Source organism: Hippopotamus amphibius, chromosome 1 (assembly GCF_030028045.1).
Source record: "Hippopotamus amphibius kiboko isolate mHipAmp2 chromosome 1, mHipAmp2.hap2, whole genome shotgun sequence".
Lineage (NCBI taxonomy): Eukaryota > Metazoa > Chordata > Mammalia > Artiodactyla > Hippopotamidae > Hippopotamus > Hippopotamus amphibius.
This window is the reverse complement of record NC_080186.1, coordinates 230,451,464-230,471,385: the sequence shown is the minus strand read 5'-3', so window position 1 is coordinate 230,471,385 and position 19,922 is coordinate 230,451,464. Positions and strand designations below refer to the sequence as shown.

At 39.5% G+C, this 19,922-nt stretch overlaps 1 protein-coding gene across 1 annotated transcript in view; it reads left to right on the top strand.

Annotated features, from left to right (window-relative positions):
• Positions 1–19,922, top strand: part of RAB3C (RAB3C, member RAS oncogene family) — a 292,378-nt gene that overhangs the window by 114,961 nt on the left and 157,495 nt on the right. Inside the window, exon 3 of the mRNA XM_057700526.1 lies at positions 4,929–5,047. Within this exon, the coding sequence (XP_057556509.1) occupies positions 4,929–5,047 (119 nt within the window). The remainder of the gene's footprint in view (positions 1–4,928; positions 5,048–19,922) is intronic.

Genomic DNA, 19,922 nt, shown 5'->3' with positions numbered 1-19,922 from the left:
TTACTGTCTCACAGTTCTGGAGGCTAGAAGTCCTAAATTAAGGTGTCGCAGGGCCATGCTCTCTTTCTCAGGCTCTAGGGGGAGAATTCATTTCATGCCTCTCTCCTAGCTTCTGGTGATTGCTAGCAATCCTTGGCATTTTTTGGTTTGTTGATAGATCGCTTCAGTCTCTGCTACTGCCTTCACGTGGCCTTCTTCGTGTCTCTGTTTTATCTTCTTAAAAGGGCACCAGTCATAGGATTAGAACCCACCATAATCCAGTATGAACTCATCTTAAGTTGATTACATTTGCCAAGACCGTATTTTCAAATAACGTCACATTCACAGGTTCTAGGGTTAGGACTTCACATATCCTTTGGGGGGAACACAGTACAACCCATAACTGTGACCACCACCAAGCAGATGGTCTCAAGAACAGTTTTAAATCGCTATGCTGTCTGGTTCTTTAGAAATGATATTACATGTCTAATGTTTTGTAGACATGTAAGGAATATGATATTTTGATTAATGAAATGCTTTTAAAGTGTAGAATTTTTAAGCATACAAAGATATGTCTCAAATAGAGAAAATAAATTTAATAAATATCTATCACAGTCCGTAACTGGTATAGGAGTTCACTTATTGTTTATTGAATGAATGAATCAATCAATCAATCAACCAATCAGCATTAATATTAAATTATACTGAACATAATTTAATCTTCCTTTGATGATTCAAAATAATTCCTACAGGTAAAAGGTAGCAAGATACAAGGTAAAAAATCACTACTTGCTTGAATGCTAAATGACCGAGTGTTTATTCTATTTCAGGTAATTGTATCTATTTGGAAAGTCACTTGATAAAATGTGTTTTATGTCTTATGTTGCAGTGTTCTCATCCTCCATTGCTGTTGATTTCCTCTTTGGATTATTACATATCATTTCCTTTAGCTTAATTAAATTACCTTTGTTGATCCACTAACACCAATGTGTTCTGGTTTGGTTTCTACACCTATAAAATTCACTACTTTATCATGTATCAGAATTATCTGTCCTTCAATCTATTTTTCTCTGTCTAGACATTCCATAAATATATTTTGATAGTCCTAATATTGTTTGAGTTATGTTTCTTTACTAATGCTTATTTCCATTTTCCCTTTAATCCACCATAGAGAGAAGTAACCACCAAAACAAAAAATAAATTACAATATAACCCAGATCGTACAAATGAACGCTATTTCCTCAGTCCTAAAACTGCACATTATCTCTGTGTGACCTCAGAAGTGTTTGAGAATGCAGTACATGCAGTTAAAAAAAATAAACTGTTTCACCAGAGAAAGAAAACATAAGACAAAAATGACAAACTTCAAACCAAAAATGTTCCTAGCTACTATTTATAAAACTGCTTTTCCATTTGAGAGCTCTTTTTTTGACAGATATTCAAGTATTTACTAGTGAAACCTATCATTAAAGCCAAAAATTCCTCCTAAAAACATGATTGAGAAATCAAAATATTTAAACCAGCTAAAATGATTTTATTTTTTCTTAAAAGAGAGAAAAATGAAAGCTAACTCTCTTGGAAGAAAGTTTTCATATTTTAATCATATTTTTATCCCTTCTTTTGTGTGAAAGATTTCCAGTTGATTTTCAGTCACCAGAAGCCTACATTTACAGAAAATCAGCGGGTATCTCCAGTGATTAGAATCAACTGGGCACAGGAACAAGGCAAAGGAAGGGTTTAGAGCCGTTTTCCTGAGCAGATTGAGAAGAGGTACCATTTTAGTCAGTTACCTTTTGAGATTCTCCCATTTAATTACATTAGTGGCACTTGACATTATAACTCTTCTTTCCAATATAACCTTCTATCGTTATTAGTAAATGTCAAATGTAATGAGGTGTTTTTTTCTGACTCCTTTTTCTTCCTAATATAATGGGGGAGAAAATGCTAATGAGTTTATAATCCTAATATTGTTTTCAATACTTGAAACCAACACAGAGCCTACTTAGTGTCTGTTTATTAGCTTAGTTTTACTCTTTTTTGTTTTCTTTGCATTTGGAAAGGAAATTTCTTCTTTGTATTTCTCACTGCACTTACCCTACTTGATGCAATTTCTTATTCTCCCCGAGAGCTTTTAGGTGACAACTACCTCCAATTAGATTGTGTTTCTGGGTTCAAGTCAGAATCCTGTGGAAGGTCCTGCCCCTTGCTGTGACTTAACTGCTGTCTGAAAGCTTCTTTTCTTTTTTTTTCTTGAAAGCTGTTTTTGTCCCGCTTTCTCTATTTTTAAATTTTGATGCATAATGGCTATCCAACCCTCTGGTTTCCTGTAACTTCTCAATCATAATACAACAGGACTTTGATTTTGGTTCCCTCGAAGATTAAATATACTCACAGTGTGAAATGGATGTGTTTTATAACGCTAGACCTAGTTTCTTTACTGTCAAAATAAAATTAACATCTTCTGAAAAGAGAAGCCATCACTGGAGGAGGTCAGGAAGAAAGAGATAATGTCATCGTTTTTCAACACAACATTATTCAGTGTCTATGTTGAAGACATGCTTGACAGAAAGGGTCTGGGTCACCTTTTAGCAGTGCTTCAGGCGTACTGGCTGTTTCCTTCTATTGAGAAATTGGGGGAAGTCTGTCTTGTATAAAGAAAGCAGCAGGAAGGAGGTCCCCAATCTGTAAGAAGCCTACTCAGTCAATGCCAAAAAGACATTTTACCAAGAGATAAAGAAAGCTATTTAAAGTTACTTCACAGTAGGAAAAAAAAAGGTGTAATTTTATAGATAATGTATTCTGAAAAATATGAACCTAAGACAAAAGTGCCAAAGTTTTAAAATAGAATTATTAGTTATAAGGGGTTCTGTTCCCCAGGGAGCTAAAATATATTACATAATCTCTGATTATACCTTCCTTTTTAAATACGTTCTTTGGGCATTTGCTTCTCTAACTTTCTTTTTTATTTCACAGTTGGATATACTGTTAATGCAACTATATCCAACGAATATCTAAGAATATCCAAATAAGCTCAAGATTGGCTTCTTTCTAATAAATGTGCATGTTTGTCCCAATTACATGCAGTTTTTGATTTCCAAGTTTATCTCTAATACCTACACCTTCATATTTATAAAATACTTAGCAAAGTACAGTAAAATATTCAAATATCATGTAATTATATATCAATTTTATTCGTAGCATGTTTTCTATAGTCAAGGAATGGTCAAATTTTCATGTGGTGAAATCTAGACTTTCCTTTTTGTTTTCTGCCAATTAGTAGTATGTTCTGAAAGAGCATCCTTGCTTGTTTTTCTTCATTTTTGCTATTTTGTTTATCATAATCTGTTTTCATCTTACCTTTCGAACTTTGTTCAATAATATCACCTAATAAACACCTCTAATCAGACCAGCCTTATCCCTGCTCCAAGAGTAGAGTGTAATTGTTGCTGGCCTCATGAAAGTCACATCCTTTACCAATTTTCAAGTTTAATTTCACACCCCCACATTCTCCTGGAATCATTTTCTGATTTCCTCAGCCTTCTTTGGTTACCCTTCTCTGAACTTTGAGGGGCGAAGTAGAATAAGCCACACAAATTAGGAGAAAATTGTGAGCATTCTTGACTTTCCTACTGTTAGTCCGAGGTGATGCGTAAGCATCCAAGCAGGAGGGTACCTATGGGTGAGGAACAGCGTGTCCAACACGAGCCTGTTCTAAGAGTGAGACCCAGAAGAGGTTCACTTCATTTTGATACTAAAGGAACGTATTGTATCATCCAACACATTAGCTTTCCCGTCAAGGCCTATTAATATTAAGTCTTAGGGGGAATTGGGATGCACTTTGTATACAAAGGAGGCGTCTCTGGGAGAAGGGAAGAAAGAGAACCCAGACCAAAGTCAGAAAAAAGGCAACACGTCTGTCCAGAATGCTAAGCACCTAGAATACTAGGACGGAGAAATCAGAGCTCAATCCTCTGGGAAAGTGGCGAAGGGGGAAACCAAGGAACATTGGTTGTAAGTGATACCCCAGATCCTGAGAAGACAAAGGAACAAGAGTTTGTTGAATTGTGGAATAATGTCTTCAACTACACTGTGCAGTATCTGTGACATATACAGGTTATTTCAGTGATGTAGCTGCCTCTGATTCAGATTTCACTGCTGCATGCAACTCTCTTGCAGGCCCTGAACCCCTGCATTTGTAACCTGCCATCTCCCATCTTGTGTTATAGATTTGCCTCCCCAAATTTCAGGAATGACAGCCAGTTCTTGCTGTTTATTGGCCACTTTTTGTGTGTCAGGCTCTGGGAAGCACTTCCCGTGCATTATCTCCTGTCACCCTAACAAGCATGCTAGACTTTAGGCGGGTTGAAGTTGACAGAGGTTCAGCAGCTTGTGTACATTGCCCCGGCTCTCTCATAGGAGAGTGGGAACTCCAGTTCTGTCCGACTCAAACACCCACACAGAGCAGGTATTTTTATTCTCATTTTACCATTGAATAAATGGAAACTATACTGCATGCTTTCAAATGCAGGGACCTTTTCACAAACTTCATTTTTTTTCCCCACAGAGGCTTGTACTTAGCAGATAGACAACAAATACATGATGATGGAGCTAATGTCTTCTTCTGGTTCTAAACTGTACAAAAAAGCCACAGGTTTTGATATCTATGATCTTTCTTCTTCTTTTCTTTTCTATAGTTAGATGCTCCTTAATGGGAATGAGCATATGTGGAAGGTACTCTGAGCTAGCTCTTTACCCCAAAATAAGATTTGCTTATAATACTGCAGCACTGCCATATGAAAATCATTAGGAAAAATAAGACTGAAAAACATATATAGCTATACACTGTGAATACAATTCAGACTCTGTTATGACTGTTTTGGGAATAATTAATCACTTCTCAAAAGATGTATTGCCTCATTTTTTGAGAAATTATAATTTTTATTTTGTAGGACACAGCAGGCCAGGAAAGATACAGGACTATCACGACAGCCTATTATCGTGGGGCCATGGGCTTTATTTTAATGTATGACATCACAAATGAAGAATCCTTCAATGCGGTACAGGATTGGTAAGTAGGAGCAAATGTTCCCATTACTAATCGTGATGACTTTTCTTCATTCAACTCTCTTTCCCTCCTCAAAGCAGTGACCACACCACGATGTAATATGTGTATTTTTTTTTATATGCTATGATCTCACTTGTGTTCCAGAAAGCAAACAAGGGCTAGCTATGCTCAGACTCATTATTTAAGGATGGATGAGAAATCATTTTGGTGATTTTTCTCTATTTTGTTCACTCTAGTGCTTCGCATCCTGTCATCTAGTTCCATGGGGACAAGTGCATTGCTTTTGACTTTTTGAAGTACAAGTAATGAACAGTTTGGAAATATACTGGTCTAAAATAGGAATCTGGAAACCATGAACCATAAGCCAAATTTGGCCTATGAGCCACAATTGGCTCACCACTCATTTTTAAAAATAAAGTTTTATTAGAACACAGCCAGGCTCATTTGCTTCTTGTCTAGGACCGCTTTCATGCTACGATAGCAGAGTTACGTAGCTGCAACAGAGACCATATAGCCCTCAAGCCTAAAACATTTTCTGTCTGGCTGTTTACAGTAAAAGTTTGCTGACCCCTTATCTGGATTTGTTAGATAGTTTTCAGTTTTTCTTCAGACTGAAAAGTTCCAAAGGATTGGGATGAAGAAAAAGAAAAAAATGAAACCTTTCTTGACTCCCAGCTACATCAAACCACGTGCAAACACCTCTGTGATGAGTGTGATTTGCAGTGGGGGGTTGACTGCTGTGGCTGCAGGTCCTTCAACCTATTCCACCAACACCTCGGGAGGAGACACTGATGAGCCCATGGTCATGGTCATGAGTTAAAGCAGCAGGGCAGAACAGGGCTACTTTTCTGTGGAAAGAGCCAGAGACTCATTAAGTGTTCTGTGGTATTAGGAGGAACGCGCGCTCACTGGTAGGACCAGGATTAAACAGACACCACATTTTAATTCCAAACATTCACAGCTTGTCTTATTGAAGGAAAAATTAGCAATACACAGGTAAAATAAGCAACATTTTTTTCCTGTTTTACATGATAGTATTATCCAAAATGATTTTTTACATGTGTATCAGCTCAGTGAAGGTCAGATGCTATTAAAAATTTCAATTTGCCTTAGATTGTTTCCTTAAATTTTTATTGCTTATCTGAGAAAGCACCTACAGCTTTCTTATTTACACATACACACATACACTTACAATACAAAAAAATAGTAATAATACCACTACCAATAGCAACGCAAAAGGGAAATATATAGTCATAAACTGAAAAAGACAAGGTTAGGACCTTTATGAAAATATAAATATCTTCAACTGAGGGGCATAGAAAATACCCTCTTTTTAGTAGACGGAATATTGTAAAAAAATGCCAGTTCTTCACAAATAAATTCATCAACTCAAGGCAATCCCAATCAAATGCCAGGAGGTTTGGTACGAAATGGAATGAAATAGAGAGTCCACATATAGACACAAAGTCATATGGGATTTAGTTTATGATAAAAGTAGCATTTCAAATTAGAAACAAAAAGGTTGGTTCAATTAATACTGTGGCGCTCTCCAGTTAATTGCCACACGTAGCTCTATTTCCTCTCGGGAAATGATAAGACCCAGGAGTGTTCATGAGTCAGATTTCAGACGCCAGGGGTCCTACATCTGTTTGCACCCATAGTTCTGGCCCGTTGTTCCAGTGAAAGTTACATGACTACTGAGGAGATACGGGTCGGTTGAGTTCTTTGAAACCAAGTGGTAGCAGTGCCAGCAGCCATCCTTGCAGCACCTCTGACTCTCGCATCAGGAACACTGTGGGAAAGGGCAGCTCCCTCATGCCTTCCTCCACGCCTTCCCTCTGCGGCCCCACGCAGCCTCCCTCACCTGTCCACAGGCCATCTGCCCCATCTCAGTTCTCCTCCAAGTCTCTATCTGACTCTATTTACCCACTCTTTCCTTTGAAACTGTTTCCTGTGGTCTTAGAGACACATTTCCCAGATTATTCTTGTCTCTCTCTTATCGCTCCTCTTTCTACTTCCTAGCTTTCACTCCCTCACCCAGAGAAGGGGAAGCATCCTCTCATGGCTTTTTTCTTGGGCGTATTCTGTTTCCTTGGCCATCTTATCCACGCGCACACATCATTTATCGCTTATACCAGATCGCTCCCAAGTTTAACTATCAGACCCCAGTCTGTCTTCTGAAGTGCAGTGTTGCATTTCTGGTATCTGAAATATTTCTCCACCTGGACATCCTGTTGGCATCTCAGAATCAGTTGTCTTCACCTGAAACTGCTCACCTTACTGACTTCAAGCTTTGTTGTTCCTTGAGGTCACAGTGCTTTGCCACCCAGGTTTCACCTTGAATCCAACTCTAACTTCCATCCATCCCAGTCTGGGGCCTGATCTTACATATTAACTTTTTCCTGAATATCCTTTGAATCTGCTCCTGCCTGAGAAATCACGTGACCATCATGGCTCAACTTCTTATTATTTTTTGCTTCTTCCTTCGTAATAGCCTTCAAACTGATCTTTCTCCCCTTGGATTTCTTCCTATCCCAATCCATCCTATCCCACTGCTGCTATAAAAGTCTCCCAAAAGAACATGATCCTAAAGATCACAGAAGACCCCTGCCCAAAAGCCATGACTCACGATCACCTCCTTAATTAATTAAAACTTCCTCAGACTGACTTTCAAACACACGACATCATGGAGCCCCTGTATTTTTACAGTGTCATCTCTCACTATTCTAAAGCCAAACTGAACCATTCCCTGTTTTTGGAACCACACCTAAACTTCACAGCCTTTTTGGGCTTTTTGTTTGGATGGTACCCTCTATTTTGCATTTCTTTTTCACAACCTCCCACTCCACCTCCCCCAGATATCTAGATCTGTCAAAACCCAACAAAGCTAATCCATAATCCAACCCTTTCTTACTCATGTTTTCATACACAATTGTATAATCTTTGGTTTATTGGGATTTTTCATTCATTCAGTGGTTATTGAGCACCTACTCTTTTACAATCGGTCTGCCTGATGCTGTAGTTAGTACCTATGCCAGTACTTACTATCCCAGGTAATGGATTCACCTGCTCCCAGGTGTCTGATGTGGAAATCTGTGCTCTAATTTTGATTTCTCTCTCTTTACCCATTACATCTCACTGATCACCAAGTGCAGTAGTTTTGACTTTCTGAATGCCTTTGTCTCTACTGACATTGTCTAAATTCAGACTGTCATGAGCTCTTTAGGAACCTTAGCTCTCAGCACTTTAGGAATTTTCTACCTTGTATGCTTACTGGCAAGTCCCACCCTCTCCAGGCCATCCATCAAATTGTCATCAGAGCTAAGTAACTTGTCTCTCATCTTAAAAATAAAACCTTCAATAATACCTACTTAATATAGTAACTAGCACGCAATAGGTATTTTAAATATTAGTTAATTGATGAACTCGACCAATCAAAAACCTTGGGAAATGTTTAAGGAATAGAAACAGAATTGTATAGTAAGGAAATAAAACCCGTTTGGGGAAAAAAAAATCCAGCTCAGCAGTACAGACTTGCTTACATACACAGTATTGTCCAGCAGTGGTGGGGAAGGAGGAGTTTGCTGACATTCCATGATGGCTTTCTACAACAAGAAATAAGGTATTCCTGAGAAAAACAAGTAGAAAGGGACAGATTATTTTATTTTATTTTATTTTATTTTATTTTGGGGGGGTACATCAGGTTCAATCATCTGCTTTTATACACATATCTCCGTATTCCCTCCCTTCCTTGACTCCCCCCCCCTCGAGTCCCCGCCACCCTCCCCGCCCCAGTCCTCTAAGGCATCTTCCATCCTCGAGTTGGACTCCCTTTGTTATACAACAACTTCCCACTGACTATTTTACAGTTGGTAGTATATATATGTCTGTGCTACTCTCTCGCTTCGTCTCAGTTTCCCCTTCACCCCCCGCCCCCTCCCATACCTCGAGTTCTCCAGTCCATTCTCTGTATCTGCATCCTTATTCTTGTCACTGAGTTCATCAGTACCATTTTTAGATTCCGTATATGTGAGTTAGCATACAATATTTGTCCTTCTCTTTCTGACTTACTTCACTCTGTATGACAGATTGTAGTTCTATCCACCTCATGACATATAGCTCCATCTTATCCCTTTTTATAGCTGAGTAATATTCCATTGTATATATATGCCACATCTTTTTTATCCATTCATTTGTTGATGGGCATTTAGGTTGCTTCCATGTCCTGGCTATTGTAAATAGTGCTGCAATAAACATAATGGTACATGTTTCTTTTGGGATTATGGTTTTCTTTGGATATATGCCCAGGAGTGGGATGACTGGATCATATGGTAGTTCTATTTGTAGTTTTTTAAGGAACCTCCAAATTGTTTTCCATCATGGCTGTACCAACTTACAGTCCCACCAACAGTGCAGGAGAGTTCCCTTTTCTCCACACCCTCTCCAACATTTGTGGTTTCCAGACTTTGTGATGATGGCCATTCTGACAGGTGTGAGGTGATACCTCATTGTGGCTTTGACTTGCATTTCTCTGATGATGAGTGATGTTGAGCATCTTTTCATGTGTGTGTTGGCCGTCTGTATGTCTTCTTTGGAGAAATGTCTATTTAGGTCTTCTGCCCATTTGTGGATTGGGTTATTTGCTTTTTTGGTATGAAGCTGCATGAGCTGCTTGTATATTTTGGAGGTTAATCCTTTGTCCGTTGTTTCATAGGCAATTATTTTTTCCCATTCTGAGGGTTGCCTTTTAGTCTTGTTTATGGTTTCTTTTGCTGTGCAAAAGCTTTTAAGTTTCATGAGGTCCCATTTGTTTATTCTTGATTTTATTTCCCTGATTCTAGGAGGTGGGTCAAAAAGGATGTTGCTTTGATGTATGTCATAGAGTGTTCTGCCTATGTTTTCCTCTAGGAGTTTTATAGTGTCTGGCCTTCCATGTAGGTCTTTAATCCATTTGGAGTTTATTTTTGTGTATGGTGTTAGGAAGTGTTCTAATTTCATTCTTTTACATGTTGCTGTCCAATTTTCCCAGCACCACTTATTGAAGAGGCTGTCTTTTGTCCATTGTATAGTTGTGCCTCCTTTGTCAAAGATAAGGTGCCTATATGTGTTTGGGCTTACTTGTGAGTTCTCTATTCTATTCCATTGATCATCCTTTCTATTTTTGTGCCAGTACCATACTGTCTTGATCACTATGGCCTTGTAGTATAGTTTGAAGTCAGGAAGCCTGATTCCACCAACTCCATTTTTCCTTCTCAAGATTGCTTTGGCTATTCGGGGTCTTTTGCGTTTCCATACAAATCGTAAGATTTCTTGCTCTAGTTCTGTGAAAAATGCCATTGGTAATTTGATCGGGATTGCATTGAATCTGTAAATTGCTTTGGGTAGTACAGTCATTTTCACGATGTTGATTCTTCCAATCCAGGAACATGGTATGTCCCTCCGTCTGTTTGTGTCGTCTTTGATTTCTTTCATCAATGTCTTAAAGTTTTCTGCATACAGATCTTTTGCCTCCTTAGGCAGGTTTATTCCTAGGTATTTGATTCTTTTTGTTGCAATGGTGAATGGGAGAGTTTCCTTAATTTCTCTTTCTGCTCTTCCGTTGTTAGTGTATAGGAATGCAAGAGATTTCTGTGCATTAATTTTGTATCCTGCTACTTTACTAAACTCATCAATTAGTGCTAGCAGTTTTCTGGCAGAATCTTTAGGGTTTTCTATATATAATATCATGTCATCTGCAAAGAGTGACAATTTTACTTCTTCTTTTCCAATTTGGATTCCTTTTATTTCTTTTTCTTCTCTGATTGCTGTGGCTAACACTTCCAAAACTATGTTGAATAATAGTGGTGAGAGTGGACACCCTTGTCTTGTTCCTGTTCTTAGAGGGAATTCTTCCAGTTTTTCCCCATGGAGAACGATGTTGGCTTTTGGTTTTTCATATATGGCTTTGATTATGTTGAGGTAATTTCCTTCTATGCCCATTTTCTGGAGAGCTTTTATCATAAATGGATGTTGAACTTTGTCAAAAGCTTTTTCTGCATCTATTGAAATGATCATATGGTTTTTATCCTTCAATTTGTTGATATGATGTATCACGTTGATTGATTTGCGTATATTGAAGAATCCTTGCATCCCAGGGATAAACCCCACTTGATCATGGTGTATGATTTTTTTAATGTGCTGTTGCAGTCTGTTAGCTAGTATTTTGTTGAGGATTTTGGCATCTATATTCATCAGTGATATTGGTCTGTAGTTTTCTTTTTTTGTGACATCTTTGCCTGGTTTTGGTATCAGGGTGATGGTGGCCTCGTAGAATGAGTTTGGGAGTGTTCCGCCTTCTGCACTATTTTGGAAGAGTTTGAGAAGGATAGGTGTTAACTCTTCTCGAAATGTTTGATAGAATTCGCCTGTGAATCCATCTGGTCCTGGGCTTTTGTGTGTTGGGAGATTTTTAATCACTGCCTCAATTTCCGTACTTGTGATTGGTCTGTTCATGGTTTCTATTTCTTCCTGGTTCAGTCTTGGAAGATTGTATTTTTCTAAGAATGTATCCATTTCTTCCAGGTTATCCAATTTATAGGCATATAGTTGCTTGTAGTAGTCTCTCATGATGTTTTGTATTTCTGAGGTGTCCGTTGTTACTTCTCCTTTTTCATTTCTATTTCTTTTGATTTGCATCTTCTCCCTTTTTTTCTTGATGAGTCTGGCTAATGGTTTATCAATTTTGTTAATCTTCTCAAAGAACCAACTTTTAGTTTTATTTATTTTTCTTATGGTTTCTTTCCTTTCTTTTTCATTTATTTCTGCTCTGATCTTTATGATTTCTTTCTTTCTGCTCCCTTTGGGGTTTCTTTGTTCTTTTTTCTCTAGTTGTTTTAGGTGTAAGGTTAGGTTGTTTATTTGATCATTTTCTTGTTTCTTAAGGTAGGACTGTATTGCTATAAACTTCCCTCTTAGAACTGCTTTTGCTGTGTCCCATAGGTTTTGGGTTGTTGTGTTTTCGTTGTCATTTGTTTCTAGATATTTTTTGATTTCCTCTTTGATTTCTTTAGTGATTCCTTGGTTGTTTAAGAGTGAATTGTTTAGCCTCCATGTGTTTGTATTTTTTGCAGTTTTTTTCCTGTAACTGATATCTAGTCTCATGGCATTGTGGTCTGAGAAGATGCTTGATATGATTTCAATTTTCTTGAATTTGCTGAGGTTTGATTTGTGACCCAAGATGTGATCTATCCTTGAAAATGTTCCGTGTGCACTTGAGAAGAAAGTGTATTCTGTCGTTTTTGGATGGAATGTCCTATAAATATCAATGAAGTCGAGATGGTCTAATGTGTCATTTAAAGCTTGTGTGTCTTTGTTTATTTTCTGTTTGGATGATCTGTCCATTGATGTAAGTGGGGTGTTCAAGTCTCCCACTATTATTGTGTTCCTGTCGATGTCCCCTTTTATAGCTGTTAGCATTTGCCTTATGTATTGAGGTGCTCCTATATTGGGGGCATAGATATTTACCATTGTGATATGTTCTTCTTGAATGGATCCCTTGATCATTATGTAGTGTCCTTCCTTGTCTCTTTTAATAGTCTTTACTTTCAAGTCTAATGTGTCTGATATGAGTATTGCTACTCCAGCTTTCTTTTGACTTCCATTTGCATGGAATATCGTTTTCCATCCCTTCACTTTCAGTCTATATGTATCCCTTGATCTGAAGTGGGTTTCTTGTAGGCAGCATATAGAAGGGTCTTGTTTTTGGATCCATTCAGCCAGTCTGTGTCTTTTGGTTGGAGCATTTAATCCATTTACATTTAAAGTGATTATTGACATGTGTGTTCCAATTACCATTTTCTTAATTGTTTTGGGTTTGTCTTTGTAGGTGTTTTCCTTTTCTTGTGTGTCCTACTTAGAGAAGTTCCTTTAGCACTTGTTGTAAGGCTGGTTTGGTGGTGCTGAATTCTCTTAACTTTTGCTTGTCTGGAAAGCTTTTGATTTCTCCCTCAAACCTGAATGAGATTCTTGCTGGGTAGAGTATTCTTGGCTGTGGGTTTCTCTCTTTCAGGACTTTCCTGTCATTCCCTTCTGGCCTGCAGAGTTTCTGTAGAAAGGTCAGCTGTTATCCTGATGGGTTTTCCCTTATATGTTGTTTGTTGCTTTTCTCTTGCTGCTTTTAATATGTTTTCTTTGTGTTTAATTGTCGTTAGTTTGATTAATATGTGTCTTGGTGTATTTCTCCTTGGGTTTATTCTGTATGGGACTCTCTGTGCTTCTTGGACTTGGTGAATTATTTCCTTTCCCATGTTGGGGAAGTTTTCCACTATAACCTCTTCAAATATTTTCTCAGACCCTTTCTTGTTTTCTTCTTCTTCTGGGATGCCTATAATTCGAATGTTGGTACGTTTAAGGTTATCACTGTGGTCTCTGAGACTGTCTTCTAATCTTTTTATTCTTTTTTCTTTTTCCTGCTCTGTGGCAGTTATTTCCCCCATTCTATCTTCCAACTCACTTATTCGTTCTTCTGCCTCAGTCATTCTGCTGGTTAGCATCTAGAGTATTTTTAATTTCAGTTATTTTGTTATCCATTGCTGTTTGTTTTTCTGAGTTCTTATGAACTGTTTCTTGTACTTTCTCTATTTTGTTATTGAGATTTTGTATCATTTTTACTATCATTACTCTAAATTCTTTTTCAGGCATTTTTCCTATTTCCTCCTCATTTATTTGGTCTTGTGGGTTTTTTTCCTGCTCCTTTGCCTGCGTGGTGTTTCTTTGTTTCCTCATGGTTGTCCAAACTTTTGGGGTTGCTTGTCTTGGCGATAGAGGTGTTTATAGAAGACTGTCCAAGCCTCAGACTAATGTCCAAGTATTGGATTAAACGAATATGAAGTCTAGGAAACACATACATGTATAAGACACACAATTACTGAATCCATTAGGACATAAGGCTCTACAAAGACCTGACAGAACCCCAGTGTGCTATCAGATATTCAAAGAGAAACCCAGCAGAAATTGACAACTGAAACAGAACAAATCAGAGAGAAAAGCAAAAGCAAACAAACAGCAAATAACACCCTACACATACAAACATCAATCCAGGGAGATTTTGTAAGCTAGGATCAAATATAGAAAAGAGCTGGAGTACCACCAGAGAGAATGGAGATTCTCAGAATGTAATTAGACAACTGTACTAAGAACTAAGATAAAGACAAAAGCCTAATATTAAATACCAAGATAGTGCGTCATCTGGAGAATAGAGCAAGGATTCTGAGCAGACCGATAGTGTTGCTTATAAGTATGTTAAGATAAAATAAACTTAAAAAGGCTGGAAGAAAGGGGAACAGAAGAGCGTAGTGTGATTGGAAATATGCAAATAAAAAGAAAGGAATAGAAATGTATAAAAAATAGGGATGAAAGGAAAGTATGAGAGATATTTTGTCCATACTACCAAAAACTTAGCTAGATATAGAAGTATATAAAAAGGCAAAAAAAAAAAAAAAAAAAAAGAATAAAAAAATCATTATAAAATTATGTTATAAAACTTGTAGATCCCTTAGGGCTAAGATCGTATTTAATAAATCCAAAAAAAAAAAAAAAGAGAGAGAGAGAAAGAAAAAAAAAAAAAAATCCAGAACTGATCCCAGAATGGACCAGTTCAATAGGTATTGATACTACTATTTCTGTTTCCTTAGCATCTCAGCTGTAAGTGTCCTTCTCCTTGCCTTGGGGTTTTTTTGCGTTATTCTGTGACCAGCAGAGGTTCCTTTATTGTTTCTCTGTAAGCCTCGGTGTGTGGGGAGGGAGAGGGTACAGTAGTGGCTCCTTCTCCTGGAAGTGAGTGAGCAGAGGCGCACTGTTGTTTCAGTCAGGCTTGGAGGTCCCTGTTGCAGAGGGCGCTGGTGGCTCAGGCGTACACAGAAAGTCTTAGAGTTCGGCCTCTCTCGGGGTTTTTTTCTTTTTGATGCTGTTTGTTGTTTTTTTTTTTTTTTTTTTCCTCCGGGCAGCCTCCCTGCTGCTGGCGTTGCAAGGGGTTTTAGTCTAGCCCCGCCCGAGCTCCTGAGGGTGCTTGTTATCCCTGAGCGCCTTAGGTGGCCCGCAGGGCGTCTCTCCACTGCCTGTTGCAGAGGCGCTGAAAGAGAGAGAGAGGCTACGCGCGCGGCTCCTCCCCCCCGCCCGGGAGCCTGCAGCCTCCAGCCGCCATCATGGCCGGGCGGCTCTCAGGGACGGGCACTCCTCTCCGCGGACCTCCTCCCTCCTGTCCTCTCGGTCCGTCACCCTACCACCAACAATGTTTCTCCCCCTGAACCAGCTCTCCGGTTCCCACGCTCCCGCTCCTGGACCCTCTGTTCAGCCGCGGATCAATGTCTCGGTCCGGGAATGCTGAGCTGCGCTGCGGACCCTCCGTATGTTTCTCACTCCCTCCCGTCTGCCACAGCTCCGCCGCTTCACCCTCTTTGAGCCCTCGTACATGCCTCCCTACCGGCTATGTCAGGCTCCCCGCAGCCCTTTCTGGTGTCCGAGGCCATCTGCTGGTGTTCAGCTGGTTCTCTGTGGGAATGACTGCGTCCTTCCGTGCATTCCCAATGCATCTGTGGAGAGGGATGCACTCCACGTCTCTCTACTTCGCCGCCATCTTTTTCTCTCCGGGACAGATTCTTTAAATTACTGTATCCGAGTGCTGATCTTAAGGCCAGAAAAAATACAGAAAAATGTATATAGCAAAAAAGAAAAAGTAATTGAAATTTATTTGCAGCTAAAGTTTCATTATATAGAAAGAAAAGAAAATGCTTGTTGACTGTGATCTCAGTAAAACCCTTAAACTCTCTAACTGTAGGAAGATTTAAATTAAGTGAAAAGTTTCTTAAAATTTAATTACACACAGATTCTAGTCCATTAAGAAGGCAGGTTTAGATTTAGAGAGAAGAGCAGCAAGGTAACAAATCATTGTGAGGAAACAGAGGCTGTCCCTTTTTTGAAAACCCATTAGACGGTACCTTGAATTTTCCAATGGTATTTTATTTGAGGAGTTAAATAAAATAAAAATATTCTCTTTAGCCAAACTCCCAAGTTCTGTAAAATTAATGCAAAATGAAGTTCACTGTGATCTTATTTATACGTTTATCTTAAGTCTACAGATTTTCAAAAAGAATGTGAGGAAGTGAACACAAAAGATACATAGAATATGGTTAAGAAAACAGGAGTGGAGCGTGACCCCCAAGAATCAGGAGGCAATATTTGTTTTAGCCCTAGTTCCCTAGAAGCAGGGTGGGAAACGCTTAACTGCTAATATTTTATTGGGAAGCGCCCTCTCAGGGAAGCAAGAGAGAAGCAAGGAGAGTGCGGCAGGGAGGAGGGGGAGCCCACACTAGGGGGCGTCTGGCAAACCAGTCACCACTTGGTATCCTGTGCAACTGACCAGAGATCTCCCAGGGACTTCTTCAGAGAGACTCCAGGTAGAAGAAGGGAGAAGAATTTCACCATGAGCCCTTGTCTTCTATTGGTCAGAGGGCCATTTCTGGAGCTTTAACTCCTCCACTTTTCCGTGTGACACATCTGTGGGTGACTCACGTCAGTGGCAGCAGTGTGGGAGGCAGAGCTGGGTGGCATTGGCTGAGGTGAGCTGCACTGGGTTATGCCTTTGTCACGCTGGGAACAGAGGTGATGGCTGAGCAGAGCCCTTGCAGGAATGGAATGGGATGAGCGGCTGGCCGATAGCCTTTCAGACAGGTAAGTCCGGAAGAATTTCAGGGGGCACATAAGTTTGAGGGTGTCTGATAGAGAATTTAGAAGCTTATGGAGGGACTTCCTAGGTGGTGCAGTGGGTAAGAATCTGCCTGCCATTGCAGGGGACACAGGTTCAATCCCTGCCCCAGGAAGATACCACATGCCGCGGAGCAACTAAGCCCGTGCGCCACAACTATTGAGCCTGTGCTCTAGAACCTGTGAGCCACAACTATTGAGCCCATGTGCCGCAACTACTGAAGCCCACGTGCCTAGAGCCCATGCTCTGCAACAAGAGAGGCCACTGCAATGAGAAGCCCATGCACCACAACGAAGACTAGCCCCCACTCACCGCAACTAAAGAAAGCCTGTGTGCAGCAACGAAGACCCAACACAGCCAATAAAATAAAAAATTTAAAAAAAAAGCTTATGGAAATTTAAAGGATAAAAGGGCTTTTGTGTTTAAAGCAAAGTTTGGTTCTGAGGCTCTTTGAAACCAAGTTGAAAGCCATGGCTGAAGAAAAAACAAAAATTAAGCATGATGTAATATACAGCTCTCAATATAGGAAGGGGTAAAAATTACCATGCCAATCCCTGAGGGCAAAGAAAGTTGTTTTGTTTTTTTTAATTAAATTCTGCTGGAAATATATTTACTTTGAGGAACATTGGGTTTATGTCAACAATGGCTTTCACAACTAGTACTAAAAGGACCTCATGAAACTCCTTTTTTATAGGGCCTTCAAAACATAGAAGACAAACATTAGCGCCTGTTCAGTGAAGGCCTCTAAGGGAGGCTCGGAAAATATAATCCAAGCACATAGACTTCCTGTGGTCTCAAATGATCCAAGAATTGAATAGTAACTACTCAAGGGAATGCATGGATTCCATGCGACCTAGACTATCCTCACTAAATTCCATTTTTCTACGTTATACCTTAGATAGAGGCAGTTTGAGCTTATGTTCTCTGAAGGGGACCTCAAGTGCTTATATTGCATCCAATACTTTGGAAACCAGATACTGACCTCATATTATTATGCTTGTTAACATGTTTCCAGTTTCTGAACTTCTTTCATTTCCTTGAACTTCATATACTTCTGGGTTTCTTTTCCTCTGGGCCTTTGCCGACTGCTCTGCCTTCTACAAGAAACCACACCCCTCCACCCGCACACACATCAAGCTAATTTCCTCTCAACCTTTAGATCTTGGCTTGACCATCATTTGCTCTGATAAGGTTTTTTTTTTTTTTGGTGTAAAATATCACAAATTTATTATCATTTTTTTTTTAACTTTACTTTTATTTTTTTTATTTTTTAAGCTCTTTATTGGAATATAATTGCTTTACACCCTTGTACCAGCTTATGAGGTACACCAAAGTGAATCAGCTGTATTTATACACATACCCCCATATCCCCTCCCTCCCACAATCCCCCCCCACCCTCTCCATCCCGGCCCTCTAAGGCATCACAGGCTCTGATAAGTTTTTTCTAACATCAGATTTGTTTACGTGTTCTTATCATAGGCTCTTGAAATACCACCCCTGGTATATCTCATAACATATTGTAAATGCCTACTTAGTTTTATGTTTTCCTGCTGGATTCCGAGTTCCTTGGAGACAAGGGCTATGCTTGTGTTTTCCACCTCTATATCCCAGTGGCTACCCCAGTGCCTGGCACTGAGTGGCAGCTCAAGAATTATTTATTGAATGAGTGAAACCCACATGGAAAGCGTACATCTAGGGAGATTATCTGAATTGACTAACATATTTTGTAAAGAGACACAGGGAAGAAAGGTGACTATAGCAACACATTGGCTACTCCAACAAGGCTTGCAGAGCTCTTCACCTCTGTCCAGCTGGTAAGACTGTGCATCACCGTGCGCGGTAACTAGACTAATTCACCAGATCACAACTTACCTCAACCTGCAGTGTGTTAAGGAGATGACTGTGTGGAGTTTAAAGTCAAGAGTCGCAGTTTAGTCCGCTCCATCATTTTGAGAAAATAGAGATTACCTCTTTTTGAAAACAGGGTATTCTGTGCTTTGAACTCTCCACTGGGCTTTGATTTAAGAAATAAACTAAATGAATGATTTATTAAAGAGACAAATCCCAAGTAGATTTTGATAGTTCTAGAAAGACAAGATCACCACTGAAAACCGCACTGCCTTTGAAATGTTTCTCAGAGGACTTGTGGCCAAGAAAGTTTCCTGGATCACGGTTGGAGCGTGACTGCAGGTATATGCAGTTCAGATCTGTTGTCCAAGCTCTTCCTGAACATCTAGCACTAAGACTCAAACGTCTGTGCACACTGCAGCCCATCTTGACTTGACTTGAGATCTTCCCCATTCTTGACTCTAAATGCATTTCTGTTCTAAGTATGGCATGGCCACAGGCTGCTGTATTTCCTGTAGGAGATGGTCATTGGTTTACTTCCCCCACCTTATTTATTTACATTCTGCTTTTGATGACACAAAGAGAAACTATAAATAATAAGGGTTTTTTTTTAAGGCAGGAAATCTGGTGAGCAGATTGATAATTTTTAAAAACCACCAGACTGAGGATAAAAGTCTGACACCATCATCCCACTAGTTTTAAATAATTCATTTCCATGACATTGAGGGTACCATTGCAGATGTGCTAGAACAAGAATGAAATGTCACCTTCAAATATCCTCTTCCTCTGCAAATACCTCTCTCTTTTTCTCCAAAAATATATAATGGTCTTAAATTAAGGTGACCTCATGTTAAATATGAAAGAATCTTAGCCTGATAATAACTAAGATAGGATGAGCAGTTGCTAAGCCTAAGTTTGGAGCTTCCTAATTTTGTTCAAGAGTCCTATCAACTGTAAGGTCGGTTCTGTGACAGCTCAGAGGGGGCAGCGGTGGGATTAGGGCACAGACATCTGACCCCTAGTTGTACCACCACCCCACGCTGGGCATCAAGGAATCTCTCCTCTCCCTGGATCTTAATGGCTACGTTTCTTATTGCTGCTCTGACCCAGCCGTACGACAGTTTTCTTCCTCTGAAATTTTCACATCACCCAACTTAAGCTCAAGTTTATATTTAGAAGACAGATGGCTCCTAATCCACAGCGCCTTCCCCCAAAACAAAAACAAAATATACCTTGTTCCCTGCATTGTCTTTTCTGTCCCCATCTTTCCAGTTTATCAGGCTAAGAACA